Below are 21475 nucleotides of genomic sequence, written 5' to 3'. Positions count from 1 at the left end.
AACTCAAGGCCATCCTGTTCCACCAAGATGAGCCTGGGCTATGAGAAATAAGACCCAGTATCAATAAATAAGCAAACAAACAAATAAATTACTTTCTCCAGGTAACCCTCTGAGGCTATTATCTCCAATTTTCTTGCTACTGTACCCCATCCTATTCAGAATGTATTTTTATGTGTGTAGGTGCTTTCCTGCATGTGTGTCTACACACCATGTGCATACCTGGTGCCCATGGAGGCCAGAGATTCAGATCCCCTGGAACTGAAGTTACAGACAGTTGTGAGTCACCACGTGGATGCTGGAAATGAACCCAGGTCCTCTGGAAAAGCAGTCAGTGCTCTTTAGTGCTGAGCCATCTCTCTAGCCCTCAATGTAACTTTTATTTTCAGCACTGGAGATTAGACTCAGGGCTTCTTCATCCCACCAAGTTACAACTCTCAACATAACATTTTTATATGTTCCCTATTTCTACTTATTCATTATGAATTATTACTGTAGTAACACTTTATATCTGTTATAAAGCAAAAATAGAAATCATAAATAAATAAATATAAATAAAAGTTCTAGAAGCTTCTTTGGACATCTGAACAGATTATCTTGCAACCTGTTTCCCGCCCAGTTGTACATGTCCTCTTCAGAAATAACTCCTCTGTGCCACAGGAAAAAGAAATGAGCCTTGGCCATGGGCTGCTGACCAGGGAGTGTCCCGAGGCGTGTAGAGAGAACAGGAGGGACAGGATATGACTCGATGCTGGTTAGCCATAAACCCTAGGTTTGTGTGGCTATAAACCTGGGCACTTCCCCTCAGCCCGCACCCGGCCCAGGTGCAGTGTTTTCCTTATTTCCATCTAAGCCTCTCAGGCAGGCCTGTCCCGAGGAGGTCTTCTGTCCCTTCCAAGGCTACCCTCCATGATCACATGTTAATCTGAAGTCCCCAGAGGAGGACACTGCAGAGAGGTGGTGCCAACTGTGACTTATAATCCTCCCACAACCATCACTAGCTAAGGAAAGCATGTGCACTTACTAAGAAAATTAACATGAGATCAAGACCAGCCTGGTTTACATAGCAAGTTCCAGGCCAGCTAGGGATATATAGTGAGACCCTATCTCAACACACACACACACACACACACACACACACACACACACACACACACACACACACACACACAAAACAACAGAAAGAAAGATAAAGAAAATTAAAGTAAGATTGTCAAAATGGCTCAGTGGGCAAAGGGGCTTGCAGCCGAGGCTGACAACCTGAGTTCAATGCCCAGACCCACATCACGGAAGGAGAGAACCGACTCCTACAAGTTGTCCTCTGACTTCCATATGAGTGTGCACATGTACACATACACACATAAAAAAATAAAAAATGAAAGCGCCTTTTCTCTTTGTCATCTCCCAGCAATATTTCCACAAAAGACTGTGGGCTGCAGGGTTAGTCCTGAGGAGGTTTTGTAACTCCCTTGGGCAGAAACTACAAGCAAAATTCGGCTAGGATGCTTTAAGAGCAGGGACAATTTGTTTTACTGTCTCTCTTTAAACAGCTGTGAGCTTGTGGGCACATCATAAAACACACACAAATGGGTAAACATAGACAAATTTCCTTTAAGGGCCCTCTTAGGAAAAAAATGAGCAGATTCTGTTGACCAGCATCATCTAAGTCTAAAATTCAGGTTTCATGTGAGATTTCTTGAGAATATTGTGGTAGAGACCAAATTTCAAACCGATTTCTTTTCCTCCTCTTTCTTTAAATTATCCTACTTATTTCTGTGTGCTCGAGCCCCGCTACAATCAAGGCGCACATGTGGAGGCCGGGGGACAACCAGCAGTCAGTTCCCCCTTCTGCCATGTGGGTCCCAGTAATTAAACTCAGTTTGCCAGGCGTGGCTGCGAGTGCCTTTGCCCCTGAGCAGTCTCACCAGCCTCTCCTCTCTTTTTGGATCTTCCATGCAGGCCTGCTGGGGCCACACACTCACAATCCCCCGTCTCTGCCTTCTGAGTGCTAGGACTACAAGCCTGACCTACCCCCAGCCCTCTGAACTCCACCAAAACCGACAAAGTGCAAACAGAGCCTTGGCTCAGCTCCATCACAAGCAAATCTCAGCCCCCTAACCGAATCCTTGAATCTCCTTGGACAAAGAGGTAGACACAGTAAGGGATGGCCAGGATGCGGCTATTAAATACCACAAACAAGCTTTTCAGAAGTCACCTCAAAAAAGGAGTCATCCCCTCCAGTGAGGGAGATAACGGATGCCAGCACCCTGAGGACACCAAGCACACGGCAGGCTTGGCGGGGCCTCAGGGCCTCAGTGCTGAGCATCGCTGGTTTAAAACAACTCTTGACAACTGGACAAAGAAAAATGTGGCAACCAAGAAAACTTGTCACGGTGAAGGTGGCACTGGGTTTAATAGCCAAGGCTAGGGAGTTTGAGATGTCGGACAGTGAGCTGGAGTGACCAGGGGACCCCTCTTCAAGGAATCACGGTGGGGAAAGAGCCAGAGTTCAAGTGTGGCAGGTAGAATAATCTCCCCCCCCCTCCTCTGTGTGTGTGTGTGGGGAGGGGCTCACTTGTGTGTGTGTACATGTGTGTGTGGAGGCCAGAGGTCAACATCCAGTATCTTCCTTGATTTCTCTCCACTTTTTCTCTCCTCTCATCATATAGGTCCAGGGACCAAGCTCAGACGGTCAGGCTTGGCAGAGAGTGCCTTTACCCATTGAGCTACCCCACAGGCTCCCAACCATATTTTTTGAGACAGAGTCTCTCATTGAACCCAGAGTTCGCCAGTTGACTAGACTGGCTGGCCAGTGAGTCCCAGAGATTTACAGTCTCCCTCCCCAAGTGTGATCACAGGTGCATGCTGCCATACCAGCTTTTTATATGAGCGCTGGAGAGCTGAACTCGGGTCCTCAGGCTCGTTCAGCAAGCAGTTCAGCAAATGAGCAATCTCCCTGGCCTCTCATCTTCTACTTAATGCCAGAGTCAAACCCAGAGCCAAATGCATGTGAACACATCCTTTGCCACTGAGCTACGCTCTCGGCCCCACAGCCCAATATCATTGACCACCATGCCTGACTGCTGCTATAGCTCTTTCGGATGGAGGACAAGTCTGCATCACTTTGGGCTGAAGACAGAAAGGATGACCCAGCTACCTAGCATCACGTTTATTTCACAGAGTAGAAGCTATGGATTGGCCCACTAGACGAAGATGCAGCAAGGTAGAGTGATATAGTAAAAAGGGGTTCAAGACACTGAGCAACTTACTACCATAAGCCATGTGCACTGGGAAGGAAGTGCCAGTGTCCTCGGGCTACAGACTGGAGTGGGGAGATTAAGGGACTGGTGACTTATCAAACTCCAGAAAGGAAGGGCAGACTTTAAATAGAGAGCAAGCATAGACGGGCCAGGGAGGACAGCAGAGCCCTATCTCCTGGGTAGTCCAGCAGATCCCTGCACATAGAAGACAAGCTCTCTACCAGAAAAGTAACGCTCAGAGCCCTGACAGTCCTCTTGAAGGGTGACACCCTTCAGCTATTGTAGGTAGTTCTCATACCCACCCTGATTACTACCCTTAGTCACTCCGGGCCACACCGAGTACACTACGTGCTCTTCTATTCTGAGCTGCACCTCGGTCACTGCTCGCTATTAATCATGTGCTCCAACTTTTTTCCCATGGAGGAAGTAAGGGAGAGCTTTCCCGCATCTGCCATCTACTGGTGAAAATGAAAATGCTCTATTGTTCTTTTTCTTAATTGTGGTCAATTGGAAACTAAGTTGGCATCTGAAAGCTTACTGGCATAATACTCATTTGTTATGTGGAGCACATTTGAGAAAGGCAATACTGCCAATGGTGGCTGGCTCCTTTTGTTCTGTAAGTGTTCACGGAGTATGTAATGTGAAATGATATACACAAAAGATACATATTCATATCTTCAGTGTAAGCCTGAGACTTGGAATCAAATTTGGTTTTGCTTTTTTGTTTTGTGTGGTTTTGGTTTGGTTCTTATTAATCTAAAAATTTTTATATCTATTTATTTATTGGCGGTAGGGTATCAACATATCACCGCATGCATGTAGAGGTTAGAGGACAATTTGTGAAAGTCGGTTCAACCACTGGGTTCTGGGAACTCAAACTCAGGTCCTCAGGCTCAGCAGCAAGTGCCTTTAACTGCTAAACCATCTCACTGGCTTTTTTTTTTTTTTTTTTTTTTAAGCTGAGAGTCTCATGTAGCCCATGCTAGCTTCAAACTCATATGCAGCTGACCTTGGCCTTGAACTGATCTTTTCTTCCTCCTAAGATCTGGAACTAGTTATCAAGTGAACAGGTGGCTACAAGCAGGCAAAAGCTCTGTGGTGACTTGAGAATGGCCCCCACAGGCCCATATATTTGAATATTTGGTTTTCCAACTGTTTAGGAAGGATTAAGAGGTGTGGCCTTGTTGGAAGAGGTGTGTCATTGTGGGTTGGCTTTGAGGTTTCAATAGTCTCCCTTACTCTCTGCCTCCTGCTGTGGATCAGATATAAGCTCTTAACTATAGCTCCAACACCATGCCTGCCTGCCTGCCTGCCATAATCATGGACTAACCCCCTGAAACTGTAAGCAAATGCCCAATAAATGCTTCCTTTTCTAAGTAGCCTTCGTCATGGTGTCTCTTCATAGCAGTAGAACAGTATAACTAAGACAACTCCAACAGTATTAACAGACACCAGGGGCCTAGAGGTTGTGTGGCCTCAGGCTGAGCCCATTCTCTTCCTGTCTTCCATCTTGGCACAAATCAGCTCTTGACTCTTAGGTGTGCCTGTTTTGTGATACTTCCCAGACCTCAAGTTTCTGCAGTTATTTTTAGCTGTAGTTTTAGTGCATTCTTGAGACAGGTGAGGCATGAAGAGGAATGTAGGTGTGGGCCACCCTTGAGTCTGTCATTCCAGCCGAGAGTGACTCACACCCCTTTTCATTATCTGCCCCAAGGCTAGGTTTCACCTCAAGAAGTCTGGATTAGAACTGCTGTAGTCTATTCTCTTTAGTCTAATTTCTTCTTGAGGATATGCCTTCTTCATGCTTTGCTACATAATTCTGGTAAGGTGGATTCCTTTGTTTTCTGTAACCAACACTACAGCCTCTGGTTCTTTCTGGTCCCATTTCCCAGAGCTTTGAGGTACTTAGTAGACGGAGTCTGATAGAGGTGGTAGAGAGCTGCCAGGCAGGAAGCTACCTGGAAAGCTCCCTGGCTCTAATCCAGGTGTCTATGAGCAGCCAGAATTCTGGGATGTTTGTTGCATTTTTGAAGAAACATGATCAAGTTGAGTCTTTGCCCTTCATAGCAACAACTATGAGCTATACTTCCAAGCCTAGCACAGGTGTGTGTGTGTGTGTGTGTGTGTGTGTGTGTGTGTTATGCACTTGTTCTCCTGTGTGTACCTGTGTACTCATGTGTATGTGTGTAGAAGCCAGACGTCAATGTCTGGTGTCTTCCTCGATCACGCTTTAAAAAGTGTCTCCAAAATAAACATATCCCTCAGCTCCTTGGACCTAAAAGAAAAATTGAGGCTGAAATAATTCCAAGCTCTCTTTACTGTGCCCCTCCCCCAGTCATACCCCAATTCAATTTTAACTTGCTTCTAAAAGTCCTCCACAGAGTGAAAACATCAGCCATCCATTGATGCAAGATAAAGATGCTACTACCAAAGCCACCCTGAAGAAGCCTCTCAGGAAAATTTGATTTGTAGAACATTGGGTTCAAGGGGTGCCTGACTCCTCACAAGTATGGCCCCTCTCATTTATTTGCCCCTCCCCCTTCCTTTGGATTGTCTGACTCCTCTAACTTACCCTTCACTCAAATGCATCATGAGCAGCAATGAAACTCAAAGCATGGGGCTGTCACTCCACCGGTAGAGTCCTAACCTAAGAGGCACAAAGCCCTGGGTTTGATCTCCAGCATCACTACATAAACCAGGCAGAGTGGTACACATGTATAACCTCAGCACTCAGAGGCAGAGACAGGAGGATCAGGAGTTCAAGGCCACCCTCAGCTACATGAGCTGGAGGCCAGCCTGGGATACATAAGACCCTGGCTAAAAAGAAAAAGAATTTAGGCAATTAAGAGCAAACCAGGCCGGGCGGTGGTGGCGCACGCCTTTAATCCCAGCACTCGGGAGGCAGAGCCAGGCGGATCTCTGTGAGTTCGAGGCCAGCCTGGACTACCAAGTGAGTTCCAGGAAAGGCGCAAAGCTACACAGAGAAACCCTGTCTCGAAAACCCCAAAAAAAAAAAAAAAAAAAAAAAAAACCCCAAAAAAAAAAAAAAAAAAGAGCCGGGCGGTGGTGGCGCACGCCTTTAATCCCAGCACTCGGGAGGCAGAGCCAGGCGGATCTCTGTGAGTTCGAGGCCAGCCTGGGCTACCAAGTGAGTTCCAGGAAAAGGTGCAAAGCTACACAGAGAAACCCTGTCTCGAAAAAACCAAAAAAAAAAAAAAAAAAAAAAAAAAAGAGCAAACCAGAGCAAAGCTACATGCTGTATTTTAGTTTACTACAAAGGCCTTAACCATAGGTACTGCTCCAAGGAACATCTGTGGTGTAAACAAACCCCTTTCAGAGCTAGGGAGAAAGCTGTTAGTGAAGAGCTTGCTTTGAAAACACAAGAACCTGAGTTCAACCCCCGGAAGTCATCAACAGCCAGGTACGGCACACACTTGTAATCCGAGTGCTGAGGAGCAGGAACAGGCGCATTGCTGAGGATCACTGGCTAAGCAGCCTAGCTCAATCAGTGTGCTCCAGGCCAACGAAAGACTGCCTCAAAGGGAGGTGGATGGTGTTCCTGAAGATGAGCCCCAGGGCTGACCGACACACGCATGAGCACATACGTGCATACCCTCACACACACTAGTCACCAGGCTGGGATGGGAAGCTGTGGAGATGGCTCAGGGAAGAGTGCTTGTTGTTCAGATCTCTAACATCCATGTACAACGCTGGGTGTGTGATCATGTTCACCTCTAACCCCAGAGCTGGGGGGTCAGAGACAAGAGGACTGCTGGGGCTTGCTGGCTGCCAGTCTAGCTGCAGGTTCAGAAAGAGACACTGTCCAGGGGAGTCAAGCAAAGAGTCATAAAGACCGGCCTCCAGTGTTCTCTTCTGGCTGTGTGAGCACGTGTGCACACATGCATGCATACATACACACACACACACCTACACACACACACACACACACACACACACACACACACACACACACACACACACAGGCCCTATCCCCAATGCAATGAACAGTCTGAAGAGTCCACCCTGGACTACACTAGAAGACAATATCCTTCTTACACTTTCTCTTTGAGAAAAACAACCTTTGGAACATGCACTTTTCTCAGTTGCACATGTCAAGCATCTCTTTTTCCAAGTTTCACTCTTAATCTGTGTCCATCAGTGGTTCTCTGACATCTCTGACCTAACATTCCACACACACTTTTAATAAAACCATGACAGTCAACAAAAATCATTGGGCACCTTCCATGTGTAAAAGCCCTCAGAATTCAGGACTATTCACGAACCAGCAGCTCAAAAAGGGGTTTCTGATGTCCAACAACCCACACTCTTGACTACACTTCCAGGGCAGGAGCTACTTCCTCCTCTGGCAATGTCCCAGCTCATATCTGAATTCACCCAACAGAAAGAAGAGTAACATGATGTACAATAACAAGAAGATGAAGTTAAGACCGTAGAATTACCTTCCTTTCTGATGCACTGATGCAATTCATCACCTAGGAACAGGAATTATTCAAGAAACTAGTTTTCCTTGTCACTCGGTTAGCCCAAGAAAGCAGGAAAATGTATTCTGGGCTCTGAAGCCCTCTGCAGCTTCACCAACGCAAAGACAATGCAACCTCCTTTTAAGAGGACTTCCCTTTTAAAGCCATCCATCATCTTGCTCTCAATTTTTTTTTCCATCACAAAATGGTGTTCACCTTAATTAAGGACAACCAATGAATCTGTCATGTAACCACACCGACAGGTCCCTGTCAGCAAGAGCTACAAAGCCCTTTTTTTGTTTTCGTTTTTTTGTTGTTTTTTTTTTTGTTTTTCGAGACAGGGTTTCTCTGTGTAGCTTTGCGCCGTTCCTGGATCTCGCTCTGTAGACCAGGCTGGCCTCTAACTCACAAAGATCCGCCTGCCACTGCCTCCCGAGTGCTGGGATTAAAGGCGTGCACCACCACCACCCGGCTGAGTTACAAAGCCCTTTAACAGAAAGGTCTCCAAAGAATTTGAATACTGCTCTTTTTAGAGTTTGATTCTTGGCATCCACAAAGGTGGCTCACCACCAGCTCCAGGGAGATCTGACTCCTCTGGACTCTGAGGGCACTAACACAAAAGTGTGTGCATGCACACACAGACACACACACACAAATAATAAAAATACATCTTTAAAAATAATAATTATTGTTCCACACCAGGCTTAATGACGGCAGGATAGGTTTACACCCCAGTCTGTAAAAGCTTTACAATTAACGACAGATGATGCTCTTCCTCGGCCAGGCCCTGCCTTGCAGGTGGAAAAGGCAGAAGAACACACAGCACTGTGTCAGGCGAGGAATGCAAGCTGGAGAGCAGTCAGTCGGGGTCAACACTGTCAGAGTTGTCCCACTGCAATGACACTCCAACCCTCGGAGAGGAAACTGAGCTCCCAGCTGGCCGAGCGGCCTCTGGACAGGATCAGAGGGGAGGGTCCCTGCTGCCGTCCATCTCTGCACAGCTGAGCAGAAGTCCTGTCTCTGAAGCCGTTAGCGACCTTTCCGCTTCTTCATCTTCCCCCCAGCCACCTTGTTCCTCACACCGATAGCGCCCTCGGTGTCATCATCATCTCCTGCGTCCTCTCGCTTACGCTTCTTCTTTTCTCCATGCTCCCTTAACTCCTGCGGGACAGCACAAAGGATGTGATTGGACATGAGTTAACAGCCTTCAGGTCAGAGGTTACCAAGAAAAGGAAAAGAATCAACCCCAAATCTTATACACAGTGACCAAAGCATGAAAATAAGACTGGCACAGATATAAGAGAATGGTGATCCTAGTACCGGTGCCCCCAGTCACATGACCTGCCACAGCTTTTCTAGAGGGCAATCTGGCATTCTGTAGAAATTCAAACTTTGTATGTGTACTCCTTGGTCAATTTCACTTCTAGAAGTTTAAGAAAACAAACAAAGGTACACATACTAGGATATTCAACAAAGCCATTGTTACAGTGGAGAAAAACAAACATTCATCAATATAAATCACGTAACCTGAATGTGATGGAATTCTTTGTAGTCATTAAAGAATGATCCCATGTGCTGATCATGGTGGTGCATAGCTATAATCCCAGCACTTAAAAGGCTGAGGCAAGAGGCTAGACATGAGTCTAAGGGCAGCCTGGGCTACACAGTAAGTGCAAAACTAACCTGAGCTACAAAGCAAAAACCTTGCCTCAAAAATCCAAAAATAGCAAACCGATCACATGGTGGACAGGAGAGTAGAACTGACTAAAAAAAGAAGATCACATGATTATACTTGGTGAAACGCACTTATTAGTCAAATATAATTAGGTAAGTTGAAATTAGGTCAATGCTATCAATGGTTCTCCCTGGTATCTGGTTTACCTCTTCAGTTACTACTTTAGTACTTTCTGTATTTTCTGAAATTTTTTTCCTAGTACATATATCCGGCCTGAAACTCTCAGTGACCCCCAATTCAGCTTCAAAAGTGCTGGGATTATAGGCATATGCCATTATACTTAACTATAGGTAGCACTTGTGTGTGTGTGTTTGGGGGTAGGGGGAAGTGTCCATTTTGTGTGTGCATGCACATGCAGGCCAAGGAACAACCTGGGGTGCTGTGCACCTTTCTTATCCACCACAGACAGCAATTTTATAAACAAAAACCACAGCAAGCCTGAAGGCAAAACTTCCAAGGGTTTCCTCTAGAATCTTCTCTCTGCTGCTACTGCCACTACCCCTACTACAGTCAGTTCACACAGCTTGTCTGGTGCTAGGATATACTGAAGGCATTCAAGGAAATGTTCTTCCCCATTTATAGGGGAGGAACTGGTTCTGAGATGTGAGCAAAATGACCAAGCTCACTCTAGCCACAGCTAGCCTTCTGACCTTGAGATTGACCTTTGTTGGAGGGAGGGCACAACACAGGAAGAGTGGAGAATGTGGTCACCCTGGTCAGACTACACCAACCCCAGATTCAGTGGTGCATTTCCCATGAACCCTCAACCTTTGTTTGCCCATCTTGAATCTGGAACAAAATGCAAGCATATGATGAGGGCACATCATCAGAAGCTGGTGAAAGCAGACCCTGCGTACCATTCGGGCAAATCTCTGGGCTTCACTCACACGTTCTGTGAGCATCATAACCTCCTCATCCTGAGTTGGAAAGACAGGCAGTTTCTTCCCAATTAAGTGCTCGATGCGCTGGAAGAGCTCCACATCGTACCTGAGGAAAGAAAATTGCCTGGCTCTGCTGGGCTGGCAAAGCCAGCATCTTCCAATGCCCAGTGCCATCATGTATAACAGAGTATGGGCCAGTTTTAAACAATGTTGAATATATGATTCCTTCTCAAAACACAGGTAAAAATGTAACCTTTGTGCCTGGACAGTTGGGAAATTGCCCATAGTATTATTTAGTCACAGCATAGGTGTCCCACATGTATTCATGTGCAGCACTGTAAGTGGATGTAGTGGGTTACACAGAAGAACAAAAGGACATGAAGGGAAGAGGAGAGTGAGTGAGGGGGGACCTGGTGGAGGGTATGATCAAGATGGGGAAAGGTGGTTTGCTGGTTAAGAGCATTGACTGCTCTTCCAGAGAACCAGGGTTCAATTCCCAGCACCCACATGATAGCTCATAATGGTTTCTAACTCCAGCCCCTGGGGATCTGACACCCTCTTCTGGCCTCTGTAGACACCAGACATGCACATGGTGCACAGACACACATGCAGGCAAAACACCCATATACATAAAAAATTAAAAATAAAAAAAGTCAGCTGGGTGGTGGTGGTGCACGCCTTTAATCCCAGCACTCGGGAGGCAGAGCCAGATGGATCTCTGTGAGTTTGAGGCCAGCCTGGACTACAGACTGAGTTCCAGGAAAGGCGCAAAGCTACACAGACTGTCTGTCTCTGCACTGCCCTGTCCCAGCACTGACTGACTTACTGTGTGACAAAAGTAATGGCCTTTCCAGAGCGCCCGGCTCTTGCAGTTCGCCCCACTCGATGGATATAATCCTGGAACAGAAGAGGCGAATCAATTCAGATCAGGTAAGGAAGGTCGGACGGACGCCGATGGAGTACTACTCAGCAGAGAAAACAATGACAGCATGAAATTTGCAGGCAAATGGAAGGAACTAGAAAATATCATCCTGAGTGAGGTAACCCAAACCCAGAAGGACAAACATGGTATGTACTCATAAGTGGATTCTAGATATAAAGCAAAGAACAATCAGACTGCAACCCATAGAACCAGGGAGGCGACATAGCAGGATGACTGTGGCTTATAATAAGTTTTGGTTTTACTCAATTACTGGGCAAGCCTCAATCAAACATTTCACTATTAGGATAAGAATTTATACTGTATCAAGCTGATAATAGAAAAATAAATAAATAAATAAAAATGAGGGGTAAAAAAGAAAGGACGTGTGCAAAGTCCTGCTGCAAGCCTTCCAAAGAAAACACAGACCTCTGGAACATGGAGGACATGCCCTGGGAATTTGCTGAGCAATCTATTTCTTTTTGTTTGTTTGTTTTAACATTCTCATGGCACAAAATTCATCCAATGCCTGTTTCTCTTATACAAAGACAAACCCACAGCACCTATCTCCATGGCTGTGGCAACACTGGATAAAGTAGAACACTGGAGCCGGGCGTTGGTGGCGCACGCCTTTAATCCCAGCACTCGGGAGGCAGAGCCAGGCAGATCTCTGTGAGTTCGAGGTCAGCCTGGGCTACCAAGTGAGTTCCAGGAAAAGGCGCAAAGCTACACAGAGAAACCCTGTCTCGAAAAACCAAAAAAAAAAGTAGAACACTGGATCTAGGGTCCTACACAATTATCTGAACATCTACTTCTCTGAACTTCAGTTCCTATTTATAGACCAGGGCTAGAAATGAATGCCCAAACTTAGAATTGTTGTAAAAATCAAATGAGACAGCAACTTATCTGTAACAGCTCAACAAGGAGCCAAGAGAAACAAAGTTCCACCAGGGGTGATCCTGCCTCTCCCAGGGGACATTTTTGGTTGTCTCAACTGGAAGAGTGTGAGATAGTATCGTCAAGTAGACTAGAGGAATGCTAAGCACACTGAACACAAACAATGACTCCCAAGACAAAGAATCCACCAGTCCAGACGCTATCAGTGCCAACACTGAGAAATGCTGAGACACTAAGCATCGGAAGCCGCTGTCTGTAAAGAAGGGACCGAGTGGTCAGCATCCTGTATTTGCCCTGTGTATTAGCAGTGATGATTCTCTGGTCTGGACTGTGTCTAGTAACTCTGCCTGGGACCTTCACACTCACATCAGCAAAGCTGCAAACACAGGCATGTGCAAATGGTGAGGATAAATCAGTCAAGAGCTTTCTCAGTTGGTGCTTTTTGAGACAGGGTCTCATGCAGCCCAGGCTGGTCTTGAACTTCCTATGTCCTTGGGGATGACCTTGAAGTCCTGATCTTCCTCTGAGATTACAGACCTGGGCTACCATGCCCAGTTTATTTGGGGCTACAGCTCAAACCCAGAGTCATATGCATGCCAGGCAAGAGTTCTCCCAATGAGCTCTATCCCACCACTCTCTCAGATTCTGATACTGAACTAATAGAGGACAGAAACACTACATATTAACTAAGGAAAATCAAACGACCAAAAAAAAAACCCCACATTATTTAATAATAATCTTTGGAACTAGAAAGTCCAGGCAGCAAGAGGACCTACCTTAGAGTGAGTTGGAATGTCAAAATTGATCACTACATCCACATGGGGTATATCCAGACCTCTGCTGGCGACATCAGTTGCTAGAAGAATGGATCGAGCCTTGGCCTTAAACTTATTAAGGGACCCAAGGCGCTTGCTCTGAAATGAGGAAAAGAAATGAGAAACTTTTATTCTGAAAAATAAAGGAATCCTGGCATACTTGACACGGAATACAAACACAATAAAAAATTAATGTTTTGGGCCGGGTGGTGGTGGCACACACCTTTAATCCCAGCACTCGGGAGGCAGAGCCAGGCGGATCTCTGTGAGTTCGAGGCCAGCCTGGTCTACAGAGTGAGTTCTAGGAAAGGCACAAAGCTACACAGAGAAACCCTGTCTCAAAAACAAAAAAATAATGTTTTTATATAGTTTTCCCTTCTAAGTCAAGGCCAGGGCTTCACAAGTCAAAACAAATATGGAAACAACAAAAAATACTTAAGACAGGCCACAAATGGTAACACAAAACAAAGACTATTTTCCAACATGTCAGAAAGATAATCAAAAAATATGTTATTAACAGTCTTCAGAGACCAGAGAATCATCACTGCTAATACATCAACTCAACAGCTTACAAACCAGACAACTGCCTATAAAATGTTCTTTTGTGTACATGTGTATTCACATGTATACAGAGACGCACATGAGTACACACATGAACATGTACAGGGAGGCCAGAGGACACCCTTAGGTGTTGTGACAATCTCATTTTGAGACACAATTTCTCACTGACTTGAAGCTCAGCAATTAGTCTAAGCTGGTTAACCAGTAAGCTGAGCTCCAGGCAGCTGGGATTACAAGCACAGGCCACCACACAAAGCTCTGGGAGTTTCTGGGGCTCAAACTCAGTTCCTCATGCTTGCATGGAAAGTACTTTACCAACAGAACCATCTCATCTACGAAATATTCAATATGAGCAACCCGCTTCTGAAAAGGAAAGCAAGCTTACAAAGCAACATGTCAAAGCCCGTAGACTAGGCGGAGTGTGCAATGGGCACAGGTACCCTCCGTCCTGATGCACACTAATCTACTGATGCAGGTCTGCCATCCTCATCCCAGCAGTTCCTGACACAGGACTCTTACCTGACTCATCTGTCCATGCAGGGGGATGGCAGTGAATCCGAGATTTCGGAGTAGCAAAGCCGTTCTCTGAGTATTGTTACAGGTGCTGCAGAATATCATAAAGGAGTTGCCAGCCAATTCATTGAGAATATAAACCAGATAGGTGTCCTAAATCACAAACCCAAAACAAGGAACATAACTGACCTGGAAGAAGGGTGGGAGACCTAGCAACATGGAGAAAAAGACCAAGCTTGTGGGAGTGTCTCAATTATCCAACCACCAGCTCTGAGCTTTACACTTCTTCCCTGCTACTCCCAGGTTTTTGGACAGGGTATCTGTGGGGAGTGGAGGAGTCCCTGAGAGAATGTGGAAGGAGCAGACTGAAGTCCTGTCCTGAGTTGTTGTTGACATGAAGAAAATGGCCATGAAGGCCCCCGATGCTCCAGACCCATGGAAACAGCAAGCCTTTCCTGGTCAGGCTCAGGGACCCACCAGTGTGCCAATGTTGACAGTGTGCAGAAAACTGTCAATCACAGCTTCCTCCTCCAGGATGTGTACAGCCTGAGACTGCCCCTCGACAGGCCCACTACAGAGAACAGCTGAACCTACTCGTGTATATAATAAAATAAACACGCTGGCTTTCCCAGTTGCTGTTGATGCGACTCTATCAGAATGCACAGTCCACCCAATCCCAGCTAATCTGTGCCTAAGGTTTCTTAATTTCCAGTTGCCCTATCTAGGTCAATCCCAATGCCCAGGTTGTGGCCGGTCTCACTATGTGGTCCAAACTGGCCTCAAAACTTACTATGAGGCCCAGGCTGGCCTTGAACCTATGGTGATCCTCTTGCTTCAGATTCCAGTGCTGGGATTTCAGGTATGCACTGTCACACCTAGCTAGCTATATGAGCTCTGTGAACCAAGCACCCCAACACATCCTGAGGCCACACAAATCTGTACACAGCACCCAAGCAAGGTCTTTCTAAAGCAGCCATGAAATAAGCAGACAACGTAAAACTGAGCACAAGGGTGACCTGGGGAGGAAGGAACTCTGACATTCTATCACAGCTTCTACTTTGGTTTAATGCTGTGAATTCTTGGCATGTTCACTTTATCTGTGATAAACACAAGCTGGACACGCAGCTCTCGGCTGGTCAAGAGTGACACATTCTCAGATGCTTTGGTGAGGACAGGAATGGTTGCAATGACAAAGTCAACACTTCACCTTGAATTTGGAGGGAATAAAAAGGTAATACTGCTGCAGCTTCTCAACAGTCTGGTACTTAGAGGAAACGGCACACTTCACAGGGTTCTTGAGAGCTGCACGCTGAAGTTTTTGCACCTGCAGAAGAAAATAGAACAACACATCAATTCCTAAATGCTCGATGTTTTTATTGTTATGTGCTTTCACTGCTGTTGTTATACACTGACTCCCCACCCACCCGTGCGTGCGCGCACGCGTGTGTGTGTGTGTGTGTGTGTGTGTGTGTGTGTGTGTGTGTGTGTGTTTGTGTGTGTGTGCGCGCGCGCGCGCGCGTGCGCGCGCGCGCGCACCAGGCATTGAATCCAGAGCATCACCCACGTGATTAGCAATTGTTCTATTACCAGCTACATCTCCAGCCCTAGTTTGACATTCTACTTTGAGACAGGTCTCACTAAGGTACCCAGACTGGCTCTGAGCTTACTTTGTGGCCTACAAGGCCTTAAACTTGTGATCCTCCTGCCTTAGCCTCCCAAATAGCTGGTATGCACTACCACACCTGGTTTGTATATCAATTCCTTTTTTTTAAATTAATTAATTTTGGGTTTTATGTGGGTAGGATCTCACCATACAGACCAGCCTGACCTGAACTCACCGAGGCCTACCTGCCCTTGTTCATGTATCAATTCTTGTAAGAGGAAAACAGTAGTCCAAGCAAACCTCACCTTCTTGGTCATGGTAGCAGAAAAGAGAAATGTTTTCCGATCTCGGGGAATCACTTTGAGGATCTTGTCAACCTGAGGCACACAGGAAAGAATGCCACTAATATTTAAGATGTCTATAGATTCTCTGCATTGGGATGGGGTGGAGGTAGGGGAACGCACATGGGGATGGGACTGAGAACCAAATCTCAGAAGGTTTAGGATTTAAAATACAATTTAAATTCATCTAGAATTTACTGGACATTTGCACTCTTGCTACTAGACCAGATGTTTTATATTTTTAAAATACCATTAAAAGAACAATTTAAAGCTAAGTTAAGAAAAAGGCCAAAAAATAAATATTACTCAATTAAATAAACAATGTCAAGTAGGTTATCAAAGACAGTGAAGACATTCCAAGGTATACATAAGAGACTTAGGCCAAGTGAAGTCCCACCTCTGAAGTCAGTCACAACTGTATTCTAAGAGGCACCAAGAATGCAGAAAACCCATGGACACGCTGCTGAGGCTGACAAGGTGCGCTATACACCACGTGCACAAGGAACCAAAAGCAGCCTGAACGAGGACCAGAGAAGCTCTAGGGAGGACCAATGTTAAAACTCACCTCTGTCTCAAAATCCATGTTCAGTATCCGGTCTGCCTCATCCATGACCAAGTACTTAAGAGCTCTTAAGTTGAAGCCTTTGGTGTTTTCCAAGTGGTCAATCAGTCGGCCAGGAGTGGCTACCAAGAAAGGTTGAGGAGAAAGGACCCAAGGATGAGAAAGTAATCTGCTCCCCATAAAACAACAGGACACCTGAGAGTTAAGCAAGGTGTCAGGGTCCACTCCCCAGGTGCCACCCAACATGGTAGATTTCCTCCAACCCATCCGGCCATGGTGGCCTTTACCTCTGTCAGGGACTCACCTATTACTATATGTGGTTTTTTGGCCAAGGCTAGTGACTGGGACATTGAATCAATCCCACCAACAATCACAGCTGCAGAAACAAAGCAAATACACAACAGTGATTCTCAGTCTTCTCACTGAACACCTGCAAAGCCAATGCTAGATCTCTACTTACATTTGTCCAGCCGCCCAAGCTCAACCACAGCACCAACTGCTTAGATCACAGCATGCTACCAGCGCTCTCCTCCCTCTCCTTCCCACTCTTCCCCACTTGTGATGACACCCGGGGTGCTTGCTGCTCTTCTTAGACACTCACCACACTGCACTCCGATGGAGGACCCCAGGGCCTCGAACTGCTCAGAGATCTGAAAGGCCAGCTCTCGAGTAGGCGTGAGGACCAAGGCAAACAAGCGCTGGGGAGTCTCCAGCAGTGCGTTCAGAATGGGCAAAGCAAAGGCCCCTGTTTTCCCAGACCCGGTTTCCGCCAACCCAATAATATCACGGCCTGAGGAAGAAAACGCAACAAAACCCTAGTACAAAGAAATGCCCTCTGGGCTCCGTCAAAGTTGTCTATAGTTACACAGTGCTGAGCATTAGAGACTGAATAAATGAAACCTAGATAAGCTAAAATCAATGACAGGACAAATACAAAAATATGTTTAATTTGAAGCTAATTTTTTTTTTAGGTTTTTAATTATAAATGCTTGGCCAATAGCTTAGGCTTGTTACTAGCTAACTCTTACATTTTAAATTAACCCATATTTCTTATCTACCCTCTGCCACATGGCAGTACTTTATTTATTTATTTTTATTTTTATTTGAGACAGGGTTTCTCTGTATAGTTTTGGTGCATGTCCTGGGTCTTGCTCTGTAGACAAGGCTAGCCTCGAACTCACAGAGATCTGCCTGCCTCTGCCTCCTGAGTGCTGGGATTAAAGGCATACACCACCACACCTGGCTTAATTTGAAGCTAATTTTTTAAAAAACTTATATTTGTGTGTTCTCTCTCTCTGTATATTCATGTATATTCCATAGTGTAGCTATGGCAGTCAGAGAACAACTTGTAGGAGTCAGTTCTCTCCTTCCACCATGTGGGTTCCAGAAATCAAACTCTGGTCATGAGTTTTAACAGTAGGTACCTTTAACCAATGAACAACCTCACCAACACAATTATGTTTAATTTGATAAGGCCTTAATGACAGACCCTAGAAAATATAATGAGACCATAAAGGAAAATGCCAGGCTAACAGAGACCTCCAAGTTCTGTCTGGAAGTAGGCAAAGAAGGGAAGGACAGCTATTCCTCATGAGGAAAGGGGCTGGGGCTTTAAGAAACAGCGCACAAAGGAAGAGTGAGAAGCCACATCCGGACTGAATACAAAGGCATTATACGGGAAAGGAGTGAGACCAGAAAGGAACTCATAAATCCCCAATAAGTTTTGATAAACAGGGAATTTCACAACTGATGTTATTCTTCAGCAAGATAAACCTGGATGAGGCAAGGAGCTGAACAGTGCATCCGATGAAACACACCTTAGGCCCAGCTGAATGGGAGGCTTGGAGAGAGGAGCACTTGGGCCCAGGAGTTTGAAGCCAGCCTGGACAACACAGCAAGGACCCATCTCAAACACAGAAACCAACAAAAACTGGGTGAAAGGAAATGTGATGGGTGACCAATCTAGTTATGGGAAACTCAAAAGCCAAAAATAGAAATAGGAACTACAGAACAATTATTCTAGGAGGAAGATAACAATTCTGGATACAGAGAAGGTTCAGAGAGAGTCAGCCACAAGCCAACTGGACATACTTATGCCAGCAGTCCTTGAGCTAACTTCCTGACGAACAGATCATGAAATGTCCCTGACTTCCATAACTAACTGACCCATGAGCATCTTCACAGCCTCATTCTTTCCCTTTCCCAGAAGGCCTGTGTTCAGTCACCCGTGCTCTCCCTCCTCTGCATGCTCCACCTCATTCCCAGTGCTGGAGATGCACGCATACATACATATACGCATGCTAGCAATGCAGACATGGGAGCGGTGGATCTCTCCTGGTTACTGCTTCCCGAGGGACAGACACATCAGCTACAATCATGAGGGATGTATGCCTATCTCCATCCATGTCCCATGTCTGAAAACTCTTTCTGCTTTGCGTTTGTTTATTTGTTTGTTTGTTTTGTTGTTGTTTTGAGACAGGGTTTCTCTGTGTGGTTTTGGTGCCTATCCTGGATCTCACTCTGTAGACCAGGCTGGCCTTGAACTCAGAGACCCGCCTGGCTCTGCCTCCCCTAGTGCTGGGATTAAAGGCGTGTGCCACTGTCACCCAGCTTTATATCTGAAAATCCTAATTCGATGGGTCCAGATTGTTTTAGCGTGAGGAAAAGAGGGTGATGACAGAGTCACTGTTACAAAGCAAAGGGGAGGAAATGAACAGCTAGAGAGGCACGAGATCAAATACTGTTCTCGCCAGGCGGTGGTGGCGCACGCCTTTAATCCCAGCACTCAGAGGCAGAGCCAGGCTGATCTCTGTGAGTTCGAGGCCAGCCTGGTCTACAGAGTGAGTTCCAGGAAAGGCGCAAAGCTACACAGAGAAACCCTGTCTCGGAAAAAAAAAAAAATACCGTTCTGAAATTAAGGATGACAACAACCTCAAAGAGGTGGTGGCGGCGGCGCACACACGTCTTTAATCCCAGCACTCAGGAGGCAGAGGCAGTCCTAGCCTACCAAGTGAGTTGCAGGACAGCCAGGAATACACAGAGAAACCCTGTCTCAAAGAGGGAAAAAAAAAAAAAGAGAGGAATGGCCAAGGGTGTTCAAAGCCACAGTATGATGGGTTCTCAATTCCCATCTCTGAATCACTTAGCCAGGATCTGCCCTGCAAATTCAGACAGCAGAATGTTCTAGGGGGCTAAAAAAAAAAAAAAAGCTGTCATCCCTCCACTACTCATTAACACCAGTGTCTCCCTCTCAAATGTCAGAATTACAGGCTTGTACCATCATCACACCTGGCTTTATTTACTTATTTGAGGCCCAGTCTAGCTTTGTAGCTTTGGCTTGTCTGTCTGTCTGAGGCAAGGTCTTACTATGTAACCCTAGCTGAGCTGGAACTCATCACGTAGATCAAGCTAATCTCAAACTTGCAGCTATCCTCCTGCCTCTGCCTCTTCAGTTCAGAAAAGGAGTCCTGTCATACCCAGGTAGACATTCTATCTTTATTTCACTTGAAATGTGCCAGCAACGGATCTTAAAAGTGTAACATTTAATTGAGCATAACTTCACACTGAATATGCATACTGAATTTCAACCTACCTTGCAAGGCCAAAGGAATAGCTTCAATCTGGATCTTGGTGGGCTTTGCCCATCCCAACTGGTCACAAGCTTCGCACAATACATCTGTGACGCCCTTTGAATTCAGAAAACCGCACTTGAGCAAAGCATACATCCTCCCTTCCCTCCATTTTAAATGCCCTTCTTTATCGGAGCCCCCCTGCCGGGGATATGTAGCCCCTGACACTTGACATCATTGTGCATCTCAGCACCTACTTTATCTGAGCACCATGAGACAGCTCCCGGAGGAGACAGTTTCCAGTCACCAGGGACGGTGCCAACTGCTTTACATGTATTGTCTCATTTAACCGCCAAACCAGTTCTGACAAGTGGCTGGCTGTTGCTGTACCCAATTTACACGTGTGTAAAGTGAGGCAAGGAGAGCCCTAAGAGCTTGCTTGCCTTTGGTGACGGGGTCAGAAGGCAAAACTGATTCCAACTACCAAGACCCAATCACGCGTGACCCTGGATAAGAAACGGCTCGACACTACGGTGGAAAGGCAAATGGGGGCTCCCGGACTCAGCAGCATCCTACAAGGCAAATGCACCCGAGGGCGAGCGATGAGAGCCGGAGTTTCTAACAGTCTGAAGAAAGGCTAAGCTAGGCCCCAAAGTGCTTTTATACGCTACAGGCCTGGCTATAAAGTACCCAAACCCTGGGTGAGCCTCAGGCCAGCACCACAAAATAAATAGCAGCATCACCCATTCTCACCAGGTCCTTAAATGTTTTAGCTTCCTCCTCTTCCGCAGCTGTCTGAAGTGCTTCTGCGGAGGAATCGTGTTCCTCGGACGCCGCCATCTTGCCTGTGGCTTCCGGAAGTGGAACGGCGGCGCACGCGGTGCTGGGAAATGTAGTTTCACTCTTTCCTCGATTGCACGTTCTGCGCGCCCCCTGCTGGCTGCTCTGGGTTTGCAGCGCCCCACATCGGTGGGGCTTTGGAGAGCCCTAATGGTTAGAAGTCTGTGTGCATATGCAACTAAGCCTAGAAAAGTGACTAATGACACGCCATCCCTTTCTGCTGCCATTTAAGTCTCTGCCCCTCCCTTTTTTTTGTTTCTTGAGGCAGGATCTCATTCTGTAGCTGAGGCTTTCAGAGCCTTCTCTCTCTTCCCATTCTTACCACTTTTCTAACTGTAGAGATGTAAACACATGCAATATCTATTCATTACTTCATATATTCGGCAACTGACAACCGAATATATATATACTTGGATTGTGTTAGGTGTCTAGTGACAGGATAGGACAACATCAACTGCCCTAGGGGAGAGAAGGCAGATAATGAATATGCAATAACGGGTC

At 46.1% G+C, this 21475-nt stretch overlaps 1 protein-coding gene across 1 annotated transcript; it reads right to left on the bottom strand.

Moving 5' to 3' along the window:
- Positions 1 to 8403: 8403 nt before the first annotated feature.
- On the bottom strand, positions 8404 to 21017 carry Ddx47 (DEAD-box helicase 47). Its single transcript, XM_052721032.1, has 12 exons — positions 20888 to 21017; positions 20158 to 20251; positions 17167 to 17355; positions 16870 to 16941; positions 16569 to 16687; positions 15968 to 16039; positions 15267 to 15383; positions 14066 to 14212; positions 12947 to 13084; positions 11181 to 11251; positions 10331 to 10460; positions 8404 to 8899 (listed from the first exon to the last, which is right to left on the bottom strand). The coding sequence occupies exons 1-12, from the start codon at positions 20972 to 20974 to the stop codon at positions 8768 to 8770; spliced, it is 1368 nt and encodes a 455-aa protein (XP_052576992.1). The 5' UTR covers positions 20975 to 21017; the 3' UTR covers positions 8404 to 8767.
- Positions 21018 to 21475: the final 458 nt, after the last annotated feature.

The sequence above is a fragment of the Peromyscus californicus genome, unplaced genomic scaffold (genome assembly GCF_007827085.1).
Source record: "Peromyscus californicus insignis strain IS unplaced genomic scaffold, ASM782708v3 Scaffold_6__1_contigs__length_162567912, whole genome shotgun sequence".
In the NCBI taxonomy this organism is placed as follows: domain Eukaryota; kingdom Metazoa; phylum Chordata; class Mammalia; order Rodentia; family Cricetidae; genus Peromyscus; species Peromyscus californicus.
This window is presented reverse-complemented; position numbering and strand designations above follow the sequence as displayed.

Excerpts from the sequence above, each read along its gene's own strand:
- Ddx47 (XM_052721032.1), bottom strand. The coding sequence starts at position 20,974 with ATGGCGGCGTCCGAGGAACACGATTCCTCCGCAGAAGCACTTCAGACA. Across the intron at positions 13,085-14,065 it reads TGCATGGACAGATGAGTCAG|AGCAAGCGCCTTGGGTCCCT; the intron begins GTAAGAGTCCTG and ends TCCTCATTTCAG. Across the intron at positions 11,252-12,946 it reads ACATTCCAACTCACTCTAAG|GATTATATCCATCGAGTGGG; the intron begins GTAGGTCCTCTT and ends CTTCTGTTCCAG.